At 41.7% G+C, this 24,159-nt stretch overlaps 1 protein-coding gene across 7 annotated transcripts in view; it reads left to right on the forward strand.

Annotated features, from left to right (window-relative positions):
- Runx1 (RUNX family transcription factor 1) overlaps positions 1-19,419 on the forward strand; it is a 226,898-nt gene extending 207,479 nt beyond the window's left edge. For all 7 annotated transcript variants that reach the window (XM_027929366.2, XM_027929370.2, XM_027929367.2 and 4 more), the window contains 2 exons: positions 8,857-9,018; positions 14,782-19,419. In XM_027929366.2, the coding sequence (XP_027785167.1) occupies positions 8,857-9,018; positions 14,782-15,257 (638 nt within the window). In that variant the 3' untranslated portion in view covers positions 15,258-19,419. The remainder of the gene's footprint in view (positions 1-8,856; positions 9,019-14,781) is intronic.
- Positions 19,420-24,159: the final 4,740 nt, after the last annotated feature.

The raw sequence follows: 24,159 nt of genomic DNA on the forward strand, positions 1-24,159 counted from the left end.
AGGGAAAAGCCATTTTTACCCTCCATATTTCGGAATTTGGAAGAGTAGAGGAAAGTATAGGGTCCTCATAGAAAAATTCAGATACACCACATATTATTCCGGTGTCACAGAAATGTATCCTGTAGGGTTCCTTCAGGTCTAGAAAGTATACTTGGAGGGCCCAGGAGCAGAAAGCGGGTACAGAAAATCCTTATGGATGAGAGGTCTGCAAGGGACACTTAGTTAACAAAGTACAGGGAAATAATCTGTCTGCAGGTGAGGACACAGAGGAGACCAGAAGCTGCCTTCCATGTACTCAGAGCCATGGTCCCTCCAGCGAGTGCACCGAAGGTCATTCTCCCTCTGCCTCAGGGAAACAATGCCAAAAGAGAATGAGACGAGTTATAAAAACACCCGTCTCTTCCTGAAGCCAGTGACTTATCCCTGAACCCTTCCTCAGAGAGGACTCTGCCTAAATACAGAGCCCTTTTCCAGACACGTCTCAGACTGATCTGGCTGAGGGAGCGGCCTCGTGGTGAGGGTTGAACTGTTTCCCCTGGGAACTGTCTGGCAACTCTAATGAGGAATAGCACTTTGCATTTATAGAGAGCCTTTCATCTGTGGATCTCAAAGCTGCACCACAAACATTAATTAACTCTCACACCTGTGAGGCAGGTGAGTCTGGTTACCCCCATTTTTAAAGATGAGGAAACAGAGGTTTGAGAGGAAAAGGACTCCGGGGTGAGCCACCAGAGTTGGGAGTGGCCCTGATGTTAGGAACAAACGTTCCAGATTCACAGGGCCCTGACCACAAAGCCACGAAGCCTCTCCAGGCCCAGTGAGGAATGTAGGTCCCGGAAGCAGTGCGTGGTGCCCACACAGCCACACAGTTCCCTTCCTCTCTCTCCCAGGCAGCCTGCCACCTCCCAGGCCCGCTGCTTGGCAGAGAGGAGGGATCCCTCCAAACCCTGAAGGCCTTTGAAACACTGCATACCCGGGCAGGTCTCTGTCCCGGCTTGGTCTGGATGCTTCCCTTCAAAGTAATCGCTGGAACAATGAATGCATCTGAGCTACACATGACTAACCAAGATGTCTGCAGCCAGCCAGAGACAAACGGTTGGCAAACCCCAGAGCTCTTTCACAACCTCCCTTTTTTCCAGGATCCAGAGCTGATGGGAACTGACTCATGTTATCACGGGTCTGCACTGATACAGTGACAAGGTGCTAATCCAGTGTCTGCTACCTGGGGGAACCTGGAGATGACACTACTGTTAGTTCTTGTGCTGTGTTGCAGTTTTACTCCTTGCACAGAAGCCAGAGGAAATGCTGCCTCTCAAAGACAGTAGACCTTTCAGGAAAAAGCCCCTTTTATCGCAGAGAATTACCCAGCCCCTGGGCCTGAAAGCTATCACAATTCTGCTGGTAGCTGCAAAGCCTCTGGGGGCAACTTTTGCTTGTAGGGGAGCCCAGATCTTTCTTCCCAAGGGTCCCAGATGAGGAGATGCAAGCCTCCACCGGGGCTCGCCCTGACACATCACCCTGGAAACTGACTCACATCTCTGAGTCCTGAGTCACATCCTGTTGTGTGTTCTGAGGCATCCAAGAGGGCATTACACCAGCTACCCATGACTGAGGTGCACTTGGAGGGCACCCTGGGAACTTCCCTGCCTTCTTCCAAACTGCAAGAGGGGGAAAAATCCTCTAAGGAAAAAACCAGAGTGGCCACAAGGGCTTACGTGTCCACTAAGCAGTTTTGGTTTTTTAGAAATAGATGATCAAGCCCCATCGCATGCAAAACTACTATTTATTTATAAATGGCTCTGAGAGGTGACTGAAAGAGCTGGCCTCTTAGAGATACTTCCATTCAGCCAGGCAAAGGGCTCTTTTAACTTCATCACCTGAGCAACAGAGCCCCATCGACTTCCCACCCGGGCAGAGGGAAGGTGTCACAGCTCACCGGGTTCTATTGGAAACTCAAGCTTGGGGGGTGGGTATCGAAAAGACCCTGGAAGTAGGTGGTCAGACCAATAGATAGATGTCTCTTATCTGTCCTCTTCTGTGGTCAGAGGAGAACATCAGAACGAGGCATGACATTTTAAACTTTTAAAAGAATAAACATTTGTTTTCACTAATTTTTCTCTTAATACTTTTCTTCTACTTGCTTTAGGTTTATATTGCTCTTTTTTTTTTCTTTAGTTTTTTTAAAGTGGAAGCTTTGATTACTGATTCTGGAGCTTTCTTTTTTAATATGTACATTCAGTGCTACAAATTTCCCTCCAAGCATTGCTTTTGCTGCATTCCACAAACTGTAATGTTTATTTTTATTTAGTTCAAAACACTTTTTAATTTCTCCTAAGACTTCTTATTTGGCTTTGTGTAATGTAGAAGTATGTTGTTTAATCTCCAAAACTGGGGGGATTTTCCAGCTGGTTTTTTGTTTGTTTGTTTTTAGTTTAAATTCATGTGGCCTAAGAAAATACCTTGTAACACTGCAGTACTTTTAAGTTTAAGGTGTGTTTGGGGGCCTCTGTCTTGGTTAATTTTACACGTGAGCTTAAAATTATATTCTGCTGCTGCTTGTTGAGCAGTCCATGATGATCAAGTTGGTTGGTAGTGCTCTTCAGGTCAACAGTGTCCTCATTTTCTGCCCGCTTGATGTATCAAAGACTCAAAGGGGTGCTGACTCCTCTGACTATAACAATTTGTAGTTCTCCTCTAGTCCTACCAGTTTTTGCCTCAGGTTTCTTGGCCCACATGTTAAGGAATATTTCTTCTTAGAGAGGTCACCCCGTTATCATCATGTAATTTTCTTTATCACTAAAAACATCCCTTTTTCTCCTTCAGCCAGTTTTGTGTATGACTAACATAGCTGCACTGGATTTCTTTTGATTAGTGTTAGCATGGTGTATCTTTATCCTTCCCTTTACTTTTAACCTACCCAAGTCCACATTTAAAGTGAGTCCCTTAGAGGCAACGAATAGTTGGTTCTTACTTTTAACCCAGTCTGACAATCTGTCTTTAAACTGGTGTTTAGACTATTCGTACTTAAACTAGTTACTATCATAATTGAATAAATACCTGCCATATTTATAACTTTTAAATTTGTTGTACCTGGTTCTTCTTTCCCTCTCTTTTCTATCTTCTCTGGTTTTAAAAACATTTATATGATTCTATTTTATCTCCTCTGTGATCATGAAATATACTTTTTTTAAAAAAACGTCCTTAGTGGTTGCCCTAGAGTTTGAAAAACACATGAATGATTAATCTAAGCTCACCATCGAATCATACTCTATCACATCTTTCGTGTCTGGCATTACTTTCATTCATTTATCCCCATGCTCCAACTGCCAATGTAGTGTAACTGTTGTCACTTTAAACAGGGTCATCTTTCAACTAAACAACAATAAGAAAAATAAGATTTTATTTCACCTTAATTTTATTCCTTCTCTGATGCTCTTCCTTTCTTCATGCAGATCTAAGTTTTTTGGCCTAGTTTTTGGTACTTCTTTTAACATTTCTTGTGTCTTGCAGCAATGAATGACTTCAATTTTTGTGTGTCAGAGGATGTCTTTATTTTTTTCACATTAGAAAGATGATTTTGCTGGGCACAGCACTCTAGGTTGGTGGCCTTTATCTTTCAACATGTTATTTTACTCGGCTCTCTCTTTGCATGGTTTCTGGGGGGAAATCTGCGCAGTTCTTACCCTTGTTCCTCCCTAGGCGAGTGTCATTCCCCTGCCCTGCCCCGGCTTCTTTAAAGATTCTCTCTTCTCTGCTTTCTGCATTGTTGTAGGTTTGGTGTTTGACTTGTTTGGAGTTTTCTGAGCTTCCTGGATCTTTCGTTAATTTTGGAAATTTCTCAGCCATTAATACTTAAAAATATTTCTCCTACTGTGTTTTCTCTTTTTTCTCCTTCTGGCATTCCAGGTGTACATGTCATGCCTTTTAACATTACCCCACAGTTCTTCCATGTTCTGGATTTTCCCTTCCATTTTTCTCCTTATCTTTTAGTCTGGGAAGTTTCTATCACACATCTTCAAGTTGACTGATTCTTTCCTCAATCAAGCCCTGATACTGATGAGCCCTAAAAGGTGTACCTCGTTTCTGTTAGTGTTTTTCATTTCCAACATCTCTTTTTGAGTCTTTCTTAGAATTTCCATCTCCTGCCCATCTGTTCTGGTATGTTATCTTCTTTTTCCATTAGAGCCTTAACATCTTATTAATTATAGCTGATTTTCCTGCTGGAAATTCTAAAATTTGTGTCATATCTGAGTCTGGTTCTCAGACTTTTTTGTGTGTTTTCTCTTGAAATTTTTTTGAAAGTTGAACATGAATTATCAGGCAGTAGGAACTTCAGCAAAGAGGCCTTTAGAGTGAGTTCTGATGTTTGTTTAGGCAGGAATTGAGCTGTTTTTAATGTTTACTGCTGCTATAGCTGCCAAAGGATTCAAATCTCTCCACTGTCCTTGCTTTTGTCTCCCTTATCATCATTGGGCTTCCCTACAACCTCCTCCTTAAATAGCCTCTGCCTTGAAGCTCCTTAAGCTGTAGCCCACTATTATATTGATTCCATGAGAACATAGCAGAGTTCATGAGTGGAAAACAAAAAAACAAAAAATGCCATTCCCAGATAAGACTACAGCTCCCAGGAGTTTCTTCCCCTATTTTCAGCTTCCGGCAGTTTTGTCACAATTGTCCCCATCAGTTTACATGTCCAGCAGCTTCTGCTCTTGGTAAGCAGCCCTCACTGGGATTCTCTGTATTTTCCTGCCTCTCAAGATTTGAGGTGCAGCCTGCCCTGCAACTCCACTTCCCTAGTAGATCCCAGAGAAGTCATGGGTATTCAGTTTGTTCAGCTTTTTTCTGTTGTACAGACAAGAAGGACAATCCTGACTCTTCACATTTGGAGCTCAAACTGGAGAAGCAGGACATTTTGACATTAATTATTTGATAGGGTCATTATTGACTCGAGACATTTTAATATCACTGTATAAAAAATAAATAAAAGCAGTCCCATTATAAAATGTAATCTGCATCAAAACATTATCTATTCTTGAAACACCTCAGTGCAGAAAGACTTCAACTTAAAATTTTCAAATCAAATCCAGTACATTTTAAAAAATGAAAACATGAGTTTAAAATACTGAATTCTTGCCATCTCCACTCTCATGCCAAATTTCTAGTTTCCTTATTCCTTCACCATTTCATCTCCTGAGCCCAGCTCCTTAGCACAGAATAAAGCAATGTCACCTGAGCCTCATCCTGCAGCATGTGTGTGTTGCCTTACCAATAAACATCAGATGTCTCTTGGTATAGGCTTCTTTTTCTTTTCAGTAATATAATCATAATAATTACTCAGACTTATTGAGCATTAACTATGGTCAGAAACTGTGGTACTTGATTTATGTATGGCTTATCTTACTTATTCCTCACTGTCAACATTTGAAGTCAGAAAACTATGGAGCAGAAAAAAAATATGACTTGCTTAAAGTCATACGGTTTATGGTGAAGGCAGAATTCAGACTGAATCTGAGAGTTAAGTTCTGTACTTTCCCTTGACTTTTCCACTCACAAGCAGAACATAAGCACCTAACAAATACCATTGGACTTCTTACCTCTACCTTGGGAATAGCTGTTTGCAAGTCCAAATTAGACAATTAACTTAGAGCAGTTAGCCTTGATACAGCCCTTAGATTCCCCCAATGGTCGTAAATCCTAGAGGCAAGGACTACAACCCATTCATTAGTGAGTCTCCAACACAGTGGCCCTAGTAAAGCAAAAATGTTTGTGGAAATATGAATGAATGAGCAAGTGAAAAACTTTCCAAACCTATGGATGGATGGATGAAGCAACTCTCAATATGATGACTAATGCAACAGAAAAGTTTCCAAACACCACAGAGTCCTCAGATCTTCACTGACATAAGTTGTGGTAGGGCAAGAACTATATTAGTTTTACCACTATTGTCAGCTAAATTAGCATATGCCTGCCACATAGTATATGTTTAATGAACTTGTGTGATTTTTGATGAATTGACTTTTTGGAGGAAACCCTTGAAGAACAAGTAGCCCTGTGCTTTGGAGAATGACTGTTGGTGCTTCTCTTCCTCAACATATGGCCTTTTCTAGATAACTTCCATCTTATCCCTCCCTATTTTCTCTTCCCCAAATATATATAGTTATGATTACAAGGACCATTCCTTAACCCATATTCCCCACCTGATTCTTCCTGGCTTTGTTTAACAAACAAGCCCAAGTTGCATACAAGTTAAGCCCAGAAATACCCAGTATTTAAGAATCCTGCTCTGTTACTATCAGAAGGGATTTAGAGATCACATCCTTTGGGAGATAAGAATAAGAAAGCATAAATGAGTAATCCAAGATCACCTAATTGCTCACCACACAGACAGGCCCAAAGCCCACTTCTGCCTGTCAGTCCAGTGCTCCAGGCAGCCCACGACACCGCCATTTCTATGCTTGCCTGTTCATGTGGGCCCCATCGGAGCAAAGATGGTAACTTTGGTAAATTATATGCAGGAAGCTCCTTATTGTCACACCCATTTTGTTCTTTTTCATTAAGAACACTTGTAGAAGAAGAAAACATCCAAAACTGCAAGGAAAGGCTCACCATCACCACCTTCTGGCCCACCACTGGCAATGAACCCAAGCACACAATTCACAGTGATCACAGGAATGGAAGCAGATGGGAGGGTGGCTTCAGGTTTTGTGTGTTGTCCCCTACTGTGAAACCTGGAAAGCCAAGTTATGGTGTAAAGTAAGATTATATTGAATCTGTAACCCTGTGTTTAAAAAAAGAAATCACAGAACTTGGACTTTAATCATAAAGATCATTTTACCAAAGCATATTTTTAAAAGGCTGTGAAATATTATGCAACGTTTGCATGGTTTAATTATGAGTTTAGAAAAGCCTAGCACAACTTTTTCACTACAGTAAAACATGACAGAGCATGAATCATGGCATAATGCTTTATGCTTAGTGTGGTTTTAGACATGGGTTTGGGGTACTAGGCTGTCTACACAACAAGGCGTGAATTACGATACCGCAATTCACACCCCAGAGGGCTTTATGACAATTATAAAACCTCTTTTGTTTGCTTTTTAAGTGATCAGAATATTTGAGTACTATATATTCACTTAGTAAATGTGTGTATCTAGAACATAATGCATCTTATAGAAAACATCTGAGTATGTGATTTTTTTTCCCACTTGGAGCAAAATACATCAAGTAACATGAAAATATTGAATAGTCTACTATATCTGTTTGCCTTCAACTACAGAAACTGCCAGCTATGAGATTAATAGGAGCTTCAACTGCAGTTCAACATTTATTTTCCACTGAGTTTAATATGGACCAGCTCTCTTACTCCTTCCATCTCTTCAAGTTCTCTCAAATTTTGGGGGAAAATGAAGACCTCTCTTTACTATTAGATTTGAAAGATTCCAAGTTAAAAAATATTTGCCCAGAAACTACCAGGTTTTTGAAACTTAAAACTTAAGATGTTTTTGAGGGGGGAAAAAAGAGAGAAATGGATCAGTACGAGGGAGGGAGGAAGGCTATCAGGGAAAGAGTGGGGAGGAAGACTTGGGTCTCCAAATGTCTGATTCTGTTGTCCACTGTGGCAACTTCAAAGAGATAAACATAAAAAGAGATAAACTTTGCTGGAAATGCAGTCTCTGGAGGAGCAGACCCACATATTTCATAACGAGCAGGAATAACTCATTTCGTTATAACACAGGGTTCACAAAACTTAAACCTGGTGTTTTCCTAAAGAAGCCTGATCTTCCTGGATTGCAACTCCCAAGGTCATGAGGCTTTAACTATGGAGAGACCTTTGGGAGTCATGTAGTTTCTGTTATTTTTGTCCACAATAAAGATGGGACACAAAGAGAAAATAAATGTTTAACCCTAAAGAAATGTAAAATTGTCCTGTAGTAGGGAACAGCATCTGACTTAAATTTCCTTGCATATTTTGCCTAAGCACAGAGGCCCCACCCCCTCACCTTTTCTTCTGCAAACAATGTGATGCTTTGGAAAACTAAGAGTCTTCTGTGTGCTACAGTGAAACTGACAAAATCCATTTTGTCTAAATCTTTTGAAGTCAGACTATTGTCCCTTCTCTGTCTCAAGTCTCTTATTATAATGGCAATCTATAAAATACTTACTAAAAAAATCTGCCCTTCAAATGTTGCAAACTTCAAGTCTGGAAAAGCAGAAGGCTGCCTGGGTTGACAGAGCCAATGCCACTGCTGGGTTTGTGAACAGGTCATTAGAGCCACTGCCAGTTCCTCAGCCAGATCTTCTCTGTCGTTCTTGGAAGATTATCCACCTACATGGAAAACACAAGCCCATGGAATATTTTTGTCAAAGGTACAAAAAGTTGCCAAACTCCACATCCCTTTTGCTTACTGAATACCGATAGACAGGTGATCACCTGAGTTTAATGTAAAATGTTTCCAATAATGGTAACTAATTATTGGTGAAGCTTGAAAGGGCCACCGAGTGGCCCATACCTGAAGTCAGCAGGTATTGTAGGTCCAGTACTCCAACAGTTTGAACAGAACACTCAAAAGCATAATCGACTCCCTTGTCATTATTAGTGTGATTAAATAAAACCTTTGGAAGGAAGAGTTGTCTGACAAAAATCAAATATATTTCAGTATCTGTACCTCAGCATCTTCTAAGGGAAAAAGCATATAATGGGCAGATTCTTGGAGTCAAGTAGGCATACTGAACACTGGTGAACAAACTGCATGAATTATAATATATTTAAACAAAGGTTGCTCGTTTCTTATAAAGTAATTTTATTTTTAAATCCCACCCCACACAACTCTAACCTGCCTCCCTGATTCCCTACAGATACAAGGCAGATCCAGCCGTCCCCACCATGGTCCTACGATCAGTCCTACCAATACCTGGGGTCGATCGCCTCTCCTTCTGTACACCCAGCAACGCCTATATCACCTGGACGTGCCAGTGGCATGACAAGCCTCTCTGCAGAACTTTCCAGTCGACTCTCAAGTAAGTCTTCTGAAAATATTTACAGCACAGCTGTGGTGGAAGGTTTGGGAGGCTAGAGGAGGTGGCATAAAGGGGGTTGGCAGACCATTATTAATTGACTAAAACATGACATAATGACAGAGTTGCCTATCTCTGCTCTAAATCCCTTGCCCATGCATAGATTCTTTCTTTTTTTTTTTGGACCAGGGATTGAACCACACCCTCAATTGATTGATTGAGACAAGGTTCTCACTAAGTTGTGTTGGGACTTGCTAAGTTGCTGAGGCTGGCTTTGAACTTGCCATCCTCCTGCCTCAGCCTCCCGAGCTGCTGGGATTACAGATGGGTGCCACCATACCTGACAAGTATGCAGTGATTTTTCTTGATACTGAAAGACAGAGACTATGAATATGGAGACAGAAGTGGCTTGGAGAATTTGATTCCTTGGGCACTGGGGGTTGTTCATGTTTGTCGGGAAAGAATGGTAGCTAAAGGGTTAACCTGTAAAGCTAAAGTGGCCATCTTTCAGAACTCATTATTCCAACTGGATTGTGGGCTGATGGAACTGGTCTATCTGGTGGTGGTGAGTTTTCATAGGTCCCATGAATGACACGATGGGGCACATGCAGGATAGGAAGCAAATGTACCCCAAATGAGGTATTCTCGAGTAAGAGCTATTCAGACCAAGGTTAAAGGGGCACAGTGAAAAGCTCAGGTGTCATGGTTAGCATAACTGTTGTTAATATGAGCTCATTAAATATTAGTCATTTAACTTACAAGCCCTTTAGGCTTGGCACCCACCTTTGCTTGTGGGCAGGGAAATCAGAGTTACAGAGAAAAATTCCTTTGTTGAAAGCAAAAGAAGAAACTTACTATTTGGGGCTTTGAAATTGGAGCTGGACCAAACTGTGGAAATATTTCAGAGAACTTAAGCATTATGAGGCCTGCAAACACACTCGCATGTGTGTTGGAACCAGGGGAGGGTGATGGGTTTTGCTTTTTAGCTCTTGGGATCAGATTATAGCAGATTACAGGGTCAAGCAAAGGAGTCACGTCTGCCATTTTGAATGTTGTGAACTTCTGTTTTCCAAACAAGTGTGATTACTTGAAATCTCACCAGATGCCTTAACTGCTTCTTAGTGCTTCATATAAATATCTTCTCAGAGCTACTCAATAACAGCACTATTGACATTTGGGTCAAATAATTCTTTGTTGGGGCAGGGGAGGGGTGCTGGGTGCTATGTGCTGTAGAATATTTAGCAGCACCCTTGGATTCTAGGTGCCAGTGGCACCTAGAATGAAATGTTAGGGAACCTCCCCTAAGCGTGACACTCAAAAATGTCTCCAAACATTGCCAAATGTCCACAGGGCAGCAAAACTGCCCCCATCTGAGAACCACTGCCTTCAGATGTTCCTTGATGCTACAGTAAAGCAGGAAAGCCAACCTAGGTATTGTTTTCACATTCTTTTGGGCCATTAATGCCAATATTTTCACTGCTGGTCGAAGGAGTTGAGTGCCATCTGTTCAGCTTTTTTCTAAAAACCTATCTCTTGGGAACAGAACTTGATTCCAAAGGCCCCTGTCAGCTTTTACTGGTTCTTCTCAGCAGAACTGCTGTGCCCACTGATTATAGTCTACATCTGAAACAATCACTGCTTCCCTTAGAAATATCCTTGCTGCTGGTCTGTCCCTTAGAATTTATTATATGAATCTTCTGACTTGATTACCACCCAAGATCTGTACCTATAGTCCAAGAATCCTCAAGGTCAGCTCCTCCAGCTGCCCAGTGTTCAGAAGTAAGGGTGGCTTTTTAAAAAAGAATATATACCATGCGTATTCCCAAATCTATAATCATACTATGCTTCTAAATAACACGGATTCCATCACCCGAGGAGTAAGGACAGATGCTTTGTGGCATGGGATTAGGACATGGATAAAAACCACATCCCATTCCAGCACTCCGGAATGATGCTCTGCCGTCCTGGAGGGAGGACTGGAGAATTCCAGGCAAGCTTTCACCAGTGGCAGAGAACAGCATGGGAGACACTCTTCAACTTGGCAGAACTCCCTCTGAGAAATCAAGCCTGGAGCACAGAACTAAAAAGTGTTGTCATAAACCTGGGGGCAGGAGGGGGCTGGGGTACATAAAAGAAAGTGGCTGCCCAGACCGACAGCTTTGAGAACTTGACACTGCTCTGTGGCTGCTTTACCTTTTAATCTCACCTGACAGCTTTGTGTGTTGCCCCTCTCCCAGCCCCCAGCCCCACCTGGGCTTCCTTCTGCACTGGGGACATGGACACTGTCTGTCTCTCTCCCTGTCCTTTGCAGACAGACTCCACACCTTGTCTGAAAAGAGTTGTCATCTGGAGGTTTACTTTTCTTTTCTTCTTTTTTAAAAAAAAAAAATTAATGTTTAGCTGCCAACCTGGGCGACAGACAGCATGCATTAATCTGAGTCATGCAAAAGATCCTTTTAAGGCAGCCATTATCTGCTCAGGTTGTTTAATCCTTTGGGGGCAGTGGGAGGGGCCCTGGAGTGGGGCTGCTTTCATCCGTGTCAAGCTGCAGAGTAGAGACTTGATCTGTCATGGCAAATATTTAGCCCGATGGATGGGGAAACATTTCCAACTAAAATACCTGAATCTCCTAATTCCAGATTTCCTATTCTTAAAAAACTCCCTATGACCATCTCTGCCCATACTGCTACTGAATAAGGGGGCACCAGGCCTGCCAAAAGGACAGATAAGCTATGACCCAGTAGGTGACTTGTTCATGACTGATGGGTCGTAATAAGGGCTGTTAGAACAGACACAAAAATGAAAACAAGCATTTGAACAGAACACTTGAGCTTGAACATATCTAGAGGACTTAAGTTGTTTTATTATCAAAATGTGTGTAAAAATGATAATTTGACCAAATGGATGGTCTTTTGGGAAATGACATTGCTACTGTATAGATAGAAGAATCATCGCAGGCAGTGTTTCAGGATCTTTCAGATATTCTGCCCACAGTGAAAGAATTATTTTTCCAACAGCTGAGACTGTAACATCATTCCAGTACTTACAGCCATGACAAATCAGGGACTCACTCAGGATTCCAGTAACTTGGTACCATCACCACATTACCATGTAGTAGTTGGAACAGACTGGCAGAGCATATCCAGACACTGCTATGAAACAGGGTGACCTTTCATTCATTTTTCCAGTAGATTCACCTTTTTGTCTCAGGGCAGATGAAGCAAGAGGAATAATGGGCAGAGTCATTTATTTGTGTCCAGAGCATTGCATCAGATGACAACAAATTGATTGTATTTGCCTAATGCTTTTCCTCCTACCTCGGCTTCTCCCTAGACTATATAAATCTAACTGGAAAAATGGAGTCAAGCTTCCTGTTAACTCTCAAATGTGTCACAGCTCTCTGTGTAAGCAAAAACAAGTGACACAGGGCTTGCTCACAGATGGCCCCGCAAGCAGGCAGGGATGAACCCTGTGGAATGAGGTGTGGCCTGGCTTGAGAATGAGCTAGAGAGTGGCCAAGGAAGGGCAGCCCCAGAACTACTGTCAGTTTACAACGTTTTCCCTGCCCACATGTCTGACTCGCTTTGAAAAGATTAACAGGAGTGTTTGTTTGAAAGTCAGACTCCTGGTTTCCTCATTAGTGGAGGGATTTGCTGTAGACTTTGGCTGTTCCTATAAACTTTAATTACCTTTCTGATGAGGAGTAGATCCCCTCATCACATTCACCCTAAATGTACACAGGAGTTCGTTTTTTAAAAATGTGTTAGTGCAATAAAAGATTATTGGGGGACTGGGTCAGAATGGGAGGAGAGAGAAAGGGAGAGAGAGAACACTAGCTCTCCCTGCTGGAATAATAGACTTGAAATATGAGGAAGTTGATCAACAGCCGATGCCTTCCAAAAACAGATTAATCCGCTCAGGTAGCTTTCCTTTCAGAGCAAGCTTTTGGCTCCATCAAGGATCTCTATCAGTCTGAACTCAAAAGGACACAGGCTGCATGCCATCTGAGCTTAGAATTATTTTATATGTTGATTTGATAACTTAAAATTGTGAACATTTAATTCTTGCTTCTGCTCTTTTCTTGCTGTCTTTGGATTTGCTGATGTAATGACTATAGTCCTGGTCTGCTCATTTAATGAATAATTCTGAGGAATAAAAACTACCCCAGGGTGCATCCTGTATGTGCAAAGGTTCTCAGACAGGGTTGACTGGGACCCTCACCCCAGCTCTCAGATAACTTTTGCAATGGGTTGTCAAAATGGAGAGGGGGGCACTCCTGGCATCTAGCAGGAAAAGGCCACAGATGCTGCCAAACATCCTATAGTGCACAAGACGCTCCCCAACCCCCCCTACCAATAGTCTAACTGAAAAAATTAATAGTGCTACTTCTGATAAACTCTGATCTGCAGGACATAGGAAACTCTTCCTAGTACTCATAACCTCTTGAAATTCCCAATGGCAACCTATGGGTTAGAAAAATGCAGAGGGATACAGTGAACAACCACAGCCAAAGAATTTGTGAGACAGAAAATTCACAATCTTATGAAATGAATTTTATAAACAAAGATTTGCCATTCCTTGTAAAATTTCAACATGTGCAAAAATAGAATAGATAAATCAAGGTTCTACATTCAGTGATTTGGTTCAACAAGCTATGGAGCACATATTAGAGAATATCAAGTGAAATCAAGGCTGTATTGTTTCTACAAATTTGGAACCAGTCTGAAGACAGAGGTCGTGAGAGAGAAGTGCTAATGGTATTTACCAACATTCTCTTTAGTCATTACTATGGCATGCATTATGTGGATAATGAGAAATTTTAGCAATTTCAGAACAGGCTTTCAAAAATGGCAGAGTTTTCTATGATTCAACCTAAGTATTATGTATAATGTAGCAGTATATATTAATACTGTTATATTCAATTACTAGTAATATATCAAGTGTATCTGTTACATTATATATAGTGTTATGTCATTGTATATTGTTATATTAATGTTGATACATTAACATTCATATTATCAATATATTAATTGGCATTAATATCGATTAACATATATAGAGAGTAGATTTTTTTTTTTTAGTAAAGAACCAGAGAATAAATATTTAAGGATTTATGGGGCCTACAGTTGCTGTCACAATCACTCAACTTTGCTCAAAAGTGGTAGCTCAAAAGCAGCCATAGGCAATATATATGAGAGAGTGAGGCTATGTTCTACTTTATGAGTGGACAATGGATTTTTAATTCCTTATAATTTTCACATCAGAAAATACTATTCTTCTTTGGACTTTTTATTCCCTACCATTAAAAAGAAGAAGAAGAAGAAGAATTCATAACTCCCAGAATGTTTAAAAAAAAAAAAAATCTTAAGCTTTGGCCCCGTCACATTTGGCTGACAGGCTGCAGTTTGCCCCCTTAGGATCAAATCACTCTTCTATCTAAATGGTACATATTACACTGTAGTACATCTATGTGTCTATGTAATACAAATATTTATTTTACAATATCATCCCTATAACATATGCCATATTACCTAGTGGCCTATATTACTGTCTGTCTCACTATTAGTTTTCATACCCACCTCCCTGGGTGATTAGCATTCTGGACAAAACCCGCACCTTCCTGGACCGCAGCATTCTGGGCAGTCCCCTCACTTCCTGGGACAAGGCATTCTGGGTGGTCGCCCATTTCCTGGGCAGGAGCAGTCTGGCGGAAGGGGCGTGGCCTCAACACCACACTCATGGCATTTTTCTCCTCCGCCCCTGCAGCGGCGCCCGACTTGACGGCTTTCGGTGACCCGCGCCAGTTCCCCGCGCTTCCCTCCATCTCAGACCCTCGCATGCACTACCCAGGCGCCTTCACCTACTCCCCGACGCCTGTCACGTCGGGCATCGGCATCGGCATGTCGGCCATGGGCTCGGCCACCCGCTACCACACGTACCTGCCGCCGCCCTACCCCGGCTCGTCGCAGGCGCAAGGCGGCCCGTTCCAGGCCAGCTCGCCGTCCTACCACCTGTACTACGGCACCTCGGCCGGCTCCTACCAGTTCTCCATGGTGGGCGGCGAGCGCTCGCCACCGCGCATCCTGCCGCCCTGCACCAACGCCTCCACGGGCTCCGCGCTGCTCAACCCCAGCCTCCCGAACCAGAGCGACGTGGTGGAGGCCGAGGGCAGCCACAGCAACTCGCCCACCAACATGGCCCCGGCCGCGCGCCTGGAGGAGGCAGTGTGGCGGCCCTACTGAGGGTGACAGGCCTGCTCGGCCTCCGAGCCACGCGTCCGCTCGCTGCCACGTGGGCACGTGGCGAGGCAAACAGGAAGTTCCCGGAGGGAAACTGTGAATGCTTCTGATTTAGCAATGCTGTGAATAAAAGAAAGATTTTATACCCTTGACTTAACTTTTTAACCAAGTTGTTTATTCCAAAGAGTGTGGAATTTTGGTTCCCGGGGGGCAGGGAGGACGCAATTCACCCTGTTTGGCCTCTCAATTCTTATTTCTAATTTTTCTTTTCCGCACCTTATAAATTGCAAAATGCAAATTTGCATTTGGGTGGTTTTTATTTTTACAAACATATATATAAATTTGAGCTTGCTTCTTTCTTGCTTTGACAATTGAAAGAAATATGATTCCCTTTTCTGTAAGTTTTATTTAACTTTTCTTTTGGACTTTTGGGTAGATTTTGTTTGTTTGTTTTGAGAGACAGCTACAGCTTTGGGTCATTTTTTAACTACTGTATTCCCACAAGGAATCCCTAGATATTTATGTATCTTGATGTTCAGACATTGACTTATGTGTTGATACTTTTTTTAAACTATTTAAGTGTACTTATATTAAGAAGAAAGATATCAAGTACTACATTTTTTTTATAGTAGCCAAAGTTAAATGTATTACATTGAAGAAGGCTGGAAAAAAAGGATGGGTAATGTGATTGCTTGGTTATCTAGAAATATTGTTTACATTAAACTCCCTTTCATGTTAATCAAACAAGTTGGTAGCTAATGCAGCAATGTTTTAAATAGGATTTTAGACACTGAGGGTCACTCCAAAGATCAGAAGTATGGGATTTTTCTTCTAGGCTCAATACAGGGTCTCATATCTGGCTCCCTCTTCAAACAGGTTAAATCTGGCCCCATAGGTGCTAATGATTCCACCTATGAAGAGGATTTTTTTTCTGCCTAGGGGTATACTCACTCCATGGCCTTCTGAGAATTTCAGTCATGTTTTGTAACAACACATCCAAACTAAGCTGTGTGAAGGAGCAGTATTACTTTGGAAACACATAAATGATTGAATTTATCATTTCCTTAACTGCTCAATTCTGGGATAACAAGAAAATATTTCTCTTTAATATAGTACCCATTCATTGAAGCAGAATAGGACTATGGCTATCCCCCAAAGATGGGAGCAGAAGAGATAGGACTGGGTTCTTTTAGGACCACAGGTCTCCAGCTAAATTTTCAGAGGGTGGGCCCAAAACCAGGCCTGAAGAAGTCAATTTCCCTCTGCCTGCCTCAGTGGAATCATGTGGGAGAGCCTCATACCACCTGTGCAGGACCCCCATCTCTGGTTGCTCACTCACCAAGTTTTGTGTTGCTTCCACCAGGCTGAGACCCTGCCCTATGGGGTGTGTGCACTTCTATCTGTGCACCAGCATGACAGGAAAGTTCATGTCACTGCTGCCCATGGCTACAATTCAAATGTATACAATGTCACTGTAAATTTTATAGCACTATTTTTATTGGAGGACTTGGTCAGAATGCAGTTGTTGTACAACTCATAAATACGAACTGCTGTTTTGACATGTGTGCTCAAAATGATCTGGTGTTATTTAATGTACCTCTTAATTAGTTGAAACAATTTCAGGTCAACTCTGAAGAGTGTTTGAAAGCAGGACTTCAGAACAGTGTTTGATTTTTATTTTATAAATTTAAGCATTCAAATTAGATCTTTGGCTGCAGGCAGCAAAACAGCTGGACTTATTTAAAACAACTTGTTGAGTTATATATATATATATTGATTATTTGTTTTACACAGATGCAGTAGCACTTTGGTAAGAGTTAAAGAGTAAAGCAGCTTGTGATGTCAGGTTGTTCTTATCTAGAAGAGCTATAGCAGGTCTTGGAGAAACTCAGAAATATTCATTTTCATTTTAGATAATACTCCCGCCACAATTAAGTTTCAGTAAATTATTCCATATCACACTTTTTTTGCAGCTTAATTATCACCAATGTTAGAAAAATTAAAAACTAATTTCTGAAAAGGACCATTAGCCTATTTCCCCCAAGTAGAATTTAAATGTTCTTTTTAGCCCATGTTTCCATACATGACCTAAGAAAATGTTGGGGAAAGATGAAGGAAAAAAATTATATTTTTCACTTTAATTCTGATACCTGAAGATATTCCAACTCAAAACCAGCCTATTACCCCCTAAGAGGGGAATCAGATAATCTCTCATGGAACCTTTACTCTCAAAGCCATGTATGGAGAGGATTTATCACTTTGTTGTAGACTCATTTATTTGGCCATTCAGAGCTTCACAGACCCTTACCAGCATATATAGTATTTAATCATTTCAGGAAAAAAAAAACACAAAAAACACCACATTAGTTCTTTTGGAGATAGGTCTCATCCAAACAAATTTTTGACCCTGAGGAATTGCATTCATTACCTTCAGGTAAATTAAGATATTAGCAAGACCCTTAAGCCAACCATGTAATTACTGTATGTATCTGGGAACATTGGTCCAGGAGAAGAAAGACTGAACACACTGTTTCTACTGCTTATTCATGTCCTTACATATGATTCCTATATGGACACAGACTTCAGTTCTTTCTGCTTTTCTTACTATCTGACATTGTACTTCTTTTCCTCTGCCCCTCAATGTGTCCCTTTTCCTCTCCCCTCCAAGCCCCACCTTCTTCCTCCTTCATCCTCCCATTCTCTGGGGAAGTAGCCCACACCCACCCCATACCAAATGTCCAGAACACAGGAGGTCCAGTTCTTCTCCCTTTGCATAAAGAACAGGGTGAGTCAGCCTTTCTCCTGCTCATGGGTTTCTTCCAACAGAACAGAGACATTGCCAACCATTTTGGATCTGCTTGCTGTCCAAATGCAGCAAGAGAAAACTTCCTCGGCAAATTACAATCAGGGAGTACAGAGCCTTTCTGCTGCCTAAGGTTTCTGGGCAGATAAACAGAAATTCTCTGATTAGAAAGGAAATGAATGGTTTCACTCAAATGTCCTGCAATTTAGGATTGCAGATTCCTGTTTCCTTGGGACATTCCGTCCTGGTTTTGACGGTTTTTTGTTTTGTTTTTGTTTGTTTTTTCTTCTTCTTTTTTAGGGGAATGACATGTTTGGGGTCTTTTATACATGAAAAAAGATTGGTTTGACAATAATCTCAGACAGAAACTTTTTTTTAAACATCTGAACAAAATACCTTTTGGTTTACCCTAGAGTATACATTTGTTTGAGGTTTTTTGTTTGTTGGTTGGTTGGTTTGTTGGGAATTTCTTCCCTCCCTTAAGCCAGGTCAGTATTGATGATGCTGATCATTTGGCTTGTTTTTTCTTTCCCCCTTCCAGAAGGGTTCAACAAAGTTAATTGTATTTATGTATGTAAATAGATTTTAAGCTTCTTTATAAAATATTGTTAATGCCTGTAATAACTTTTTTCAATTTTTTTGTGTGTTTCTAAGGACTTTTTCTTATGTTTGCTAAATACTAGGAAAAATGCTTCTTTCTATTTTGTTTATTTTAGACTTAAAAACAAGCTACTTCTTATTCACTTTTGTAAACAGCTAATAGCATGGTTCCGATTTTTTTTTAAAGTTCACTTTTTGTTCTAGGGGAAATGAATGTGCAAAAACAAAAAGAACTGTTGGTTATTTGTGTTATTCTGGATGTATAAAAATTAATGGAAAAATAAACTTCCAAATTGAAATGACAGTATAATACATCTATTGGAAAAACAATGGAGAATGTAGTTCTACTTCAGCCCCTACCTAGTGACTGTGCATCAATTATTAGATCTGGTCACAGGCACCCTGAAAACTGGTGCATGGGCTTCTTTCTCCCTGGTACTGACATTCTGAACACTTCCTGAAGGGGAACTGTCAAGCTCAGGTTTTCAATCAGATAAGATACAAAAGAATACCCCAGAAGCCCCTCTGCAAGCTGTTTCTAAGTAGCACGGGAGAGCAGGTACTCCATGTGCACAGTCCACTGTACAGTCAGGGTGGGCAGCTGCCCCTCTTCTGGGAGGGCCTGTCATGCCCAGCCTGTGCAGGGCAGCTGGACTGCTGCTGCCAGGAGCCATTGGAGCCTTACTTTCTTTGTACCACAGTTTCCTCTGTAAATCCAATATTATAACTAGTGTGAATGGCAAATAAACAATTTGACAAGTACGCACACCTTATTAAATTGGTTTTGTCTTTCTCTGAGATGGATGCCTAGAATGTCAAGTGAAGCCCATTACAACTCACTATGAAAATATTTTCCACAAATGACCTCAAGCCCAAGTCTAAGCCCTCACCCTTCAGTCCTTCCAGCATGCCCTGGCTTCTGAGGCATGATGACCCAGAGAAGGCCTAGACACCTGGGCTTGATTCTTTGGGCATGAAGGAGCTCGAAAGTATGTTTTAATGCATTTTTAGAATAAAAGGTGTGTGTCCAACCTGAGACCAGTCACACACATCTGCCTTCATTTCTATAAATACACAAGTCAGGTCCGGGTAGTAGTTGGGATTTTTTTTTTTTTTTTTTTTAAGAAATTCTTCCCTCACCACCACCCCTGCACAAAGTGTTGCAGTCTCAAGACTTGGTGTGACACAAGTCACCTTCCTCCCAAGAACTTCTGCCTAGAGCTTCTTCTGCTCTGTCACTGCCGTCTCATGGACTTGCAAGTGGTCTTAAATGGTCCACAAGGTGACCCCCAAAATTATCAGGAACCAAAGCAAGTGACCTAGGACTCCACGGCCAAGGAGCAGAGGTAGGAAATGGGTGGGAGGATCAGATTCTATACAATGTAGCCCTGCACTGGGAGAAGAAAACAGAAACTAGTCAGGGAATGTTGGTTTCCACTGTCAGTAGCAGTTTTTTAAACTGAACTTTAAGGTCAGAGAAATATTGTACCTTTTGAAGACTCAAAGTACTCCAGAGGAGAAATCTATGCCTGAAGAAGAAAATAACATTTGCACGGTGATGTTGACCTTGATCACCTGCCTGAGGTAGTGTCTGTCAGTCTTCTCTGCAAATTTATGCTTAACAGCCTCCTTCATTCTGTCCTTTCTGAAAGTCACTGTGCATATGGTCCACTCTTAAGAAATGGGAAGTTAAGCTCATCTCCTTTCAGGAGGTAGGAGAACAATAGTACAGACCCTAGGTGGGACAGGCTTCTCCCTCTACTGAGAGCAGGAGCCCAGTCCCATCCCTCCAGCCTACAGAGTCGAAAAGTTCAAAATGCTTGTGGTTCTAGAAGTCCCATGTTGCCTTCATTGTGGGCCCACTAGGCTGGCTGTCTTTGTACAAAGCCAAGCTTTTCTTCACTTTACTTTATATATATATGAAGTATATATCACATTTATTTTTTCTTTCTGTTTAGGATAATTGGCTAAGCCTTGTCTTATGACTTCATAGAAGTCTCCACATCTTTGTTCAAAATGAGCCCACCCTGTGTCTGTGACTACAGATCCCAGATTCTTAAGGAAACTCAGAAGCCAATAAAGGCAACTCTGTCTCAGGTGCATAATTCCCTCTCCCCAGCCCTTGGGGTTTCTCACGGTAGCTTGCAGCCTTCCTGACTGGTAGCATAGAGTTCAGCTCTTCAGCAGGAGGGAGATGGTATGGAATGTGTTGGCTGCCCCAGTGGGAGGAGTGTTAGTTGTGTGCCAAATTTTAACATTGGTAATTAAACTTTGGATGCCTCAAATTCTCCTTCTAGTTTCAATTTCACTGATGCTGTTGTAAGGATTAATTAATGTTTTGCAAGTGTTTTGAAGATGAGAAGACTTACACGAATACAAAGTAAAATTATCTGTTCTTAAAAATAACTGCACACAGCCGTTTTTTTTCTCTCACCTCAGTGATTGGGAGGGGTTCTGCAGGCGTTAAAGTTGCAGGCATAAAGAGGACTGCCTTTCATAATTTTTAAGTTTACCCTTATATTCGTTCATTGATTGATTCATTTATTTTTTAATTTTTTAAATATTTTTATTAGTTATTGATGGATCTTTATTTATTTATTTATTTGTTTATATGTGATGCTGAGAATCGAACCCAGTGCCTCACACAAGCTAGGCAAGCACTCTACCACTGAGCCACAATCCTATCCCCTGATTCATTTGTTTATCCAACATTGCTGAGTTACTGGTACTAAGGACGCTCATAATCCATGAGCCAGGTGGGCAGAGAGGCCAACTTCACAGCCAGTGCTTTTAGGAGAGCCCCACTTGGTTTATTGTTATTCTGCAGCCATCTTGAAATCATTAATAATGTTTAAAGTAAGGAGTCCTGCATGCTCATTCTGCATAAGACCCACAAATTAGACCTCAGACAAACACACCATTAAAGTACAGCATGTAGAGTTGTAGCATTGCATGAAAAAATCCAAAAAGGTACTAATGAAACAGCCTGGAAACATCAAGGAAGACTTCGATGAATAATTGGCATTTATTTTCAAAAGACAGGACGGTCATGTCAAGAGGAAGAAATGCAGGCCGGATGTTGTGGCGCACACCTGTAATCCCAGTGGCTCTCAGGAGGCTAAAGCAGGAAGGTTGCAAGTTCAAAGCCAGCCTCAACAACTTAGCACAGCCCTCAGCAACTTAGTGGGACTCTGCCTTAAAAAAAAAAAAAAAAAAAAAACAGGGCTGGGGATGTGGCTTAGTGGTAAAGTACCCCTGGGGTCAATCCCCAGTACCCTCACCAAGCAAAAAAGTGAAAATATGCAAATTAAGAAACACCAGATCCAAAAAGGTAAGAATAATTGTATCAGGAGGGTAATAAAGGGACCATTCTTAGAGCTATTTCTGTCTCCAACACTATGTGCACACACACATGCACTCAATGTACACATGTGAGCACATACCCACACACACCAGGAGGTCAGCTGCTTGGAGCACAAGGCTGGGAAGGCCAAGGTCATATGAGTCATTGAATGCATTGGATTAAAATGGCATTGAATAAAATTCTGGGCTCAGATCCCTGTAAAAGCCCACAGATTTTGCTCTAAGCCATGGCCCATCCTTGTCTCCCAGCCACAGGCTACTATCTCGTAACCACAACCCAAGACAGCACTGTGCCCTCAACAGTAGACACTCGGAAGTGTTCCCACATAAGGTCATCATGGGCCAAAAGGGAGAAAGTGGCAAAGTTACTGTAGTGGGTTATGTCGTGTGCCCACAAAAGTCATAATTTTGAAGTTCTAACACCTAGTACCTCAGAATGTGCTAAAATGGGAATAAGGTTGTTACAGATATAATTAGTTGAGATCATAATGGATTAGGGTAGATCCCTAATCCAATATGACCAATATTCTTATAAAAAAAAAAAAAGAGGAATTTTTACTCAAAATCATGCACCCAGGGAGAATACCATGTGCAGATGAAGGCAGAGATCTAGGTGCGGCTTCTATAAGCCAAAGATCCCAAAGATAGCAGCAACTGCCCGAAGCTCAGGTTTGCAGGGGTAGTCAACTGCTTCCTTTCGTGGCTCTCTTTCCTGCCTTTGCATTGTCCCCCTGCATAGAAGGGGTCAACCATGAGCCACAGAGCTGATACAAGTATTCAAGTTTTGTGTTTGTCACCACGTTCATTTCCCAAGGACAAGTCCTATAGGAAGAGACATGATCTCAACACTCCCCCCTCGAGCATCCAAGGTACGTTATCCACCTGGTGATTCATGGGAGTTTAATCCTGTTTGGCTTGCCTTCCTCACCTAGCACCTTTCTCTGAGTGAATGCAAATGAAATAACATGTTAACTAGCAAAGTATAATTCTTAGAATACATTTCCTAAGGCGGTGGGAGGGGGAACCCTATACAATGCATTGGAAAGAAAAAGGAGAATTGTTCCAGAATTGTTCATAATTTTTTCATCTAATACAAATGCAGTTGACCAGCCACTGAGGACTCCCTCTGAGTCTCCATTGTCAGTCTTCATAATGAAGTCTTACTGTCCTGTGCAAATCAGAAAGAGGAGGAGTCCTACCAGACTGTAGCCCTACCACAGGTTCCCTAGGGTTCTGAGAGTGAATTATAAAAACGATCTTTGAGTCTCATTTTGCAAATCTGTAAAATAGGCTTGTTGTGAAGTTGGTATGCATGGAAGCACATTAGGTTCTTTGAACATTGCTTGCTACCTTATGAGCGCTCTGAAACTGAAAGCTGTTCTTATTTATTAATTCAGGCCACAACTATGTGTTGAGTGCTGGCTTTCTGACCATGATTGGTAATTCCAAAGTGATAAAGACCTAGACCATGGCCTACAACAATTCTCACTCTCCCTAAGTTCTGATTCCAGAGGAAAGAAGCACATCTCTGGTGGAAGGGACTTGTTAGGATCCCTAGGCACTGACCCATCAGCAGCCTAGAAAGATACCAGGTTCAGACATCTCAGTGAGGTGCACCTGTGCCATGCAAGTGCCATTCCTCTGCCACCGATGGGTCAGCCCCCCACTGTAGATGGGAGAGGCAGAGGATGCAGCAGAAAATGACTACAGTCAGTGCCGAGAGTCCCACACACCAGGCCCAGCTGAATAAACTTTCCTTCCTTTTTCCAGGAAGTATTTGTGGTGTCTACTCTGCCCAAGCACCATGCCAGCCTTGGGTGACATGGCAGTGAACAACACAGACAAAATCCTTTCCCACCTGATGAGCAGACAGAGAAACAAAGTGATAAGTAATAGAGGACATGGTGCATGGGGACTGCTACACCAAAGAACAACAATCTAGATGGCCTCAAACAGCAGACATTTGTTTTCTCACAGGTACGAAAGCCAGAGCCTAAAATCAAGGTGTCAGTTAGTTGATTGTTTTGGAGACTCTGAGAAAGAATTAGTTCCAGGCTTTCAAATCCTTGCTGACTTCTGTAACCCTTTGTGCTCCTTGCTACTATGATCTGAATGTATTCTCCAAAATTAATAAGTAGA

Source organism: Marmota flaviventris, chromosome 8 (assembly GCF_047511675.1).
Source record: "Marmota flaviventris isolate mMarFla1 chromosome 8, mMarFla1.hap1, whole genome shotgun sequence".
Lineage (NCBI taxonomy): Eukaryota > Metazoa > Chordata > Mammalia > Rodentia > Sciuridae > Marmota > Marmota flaviventris.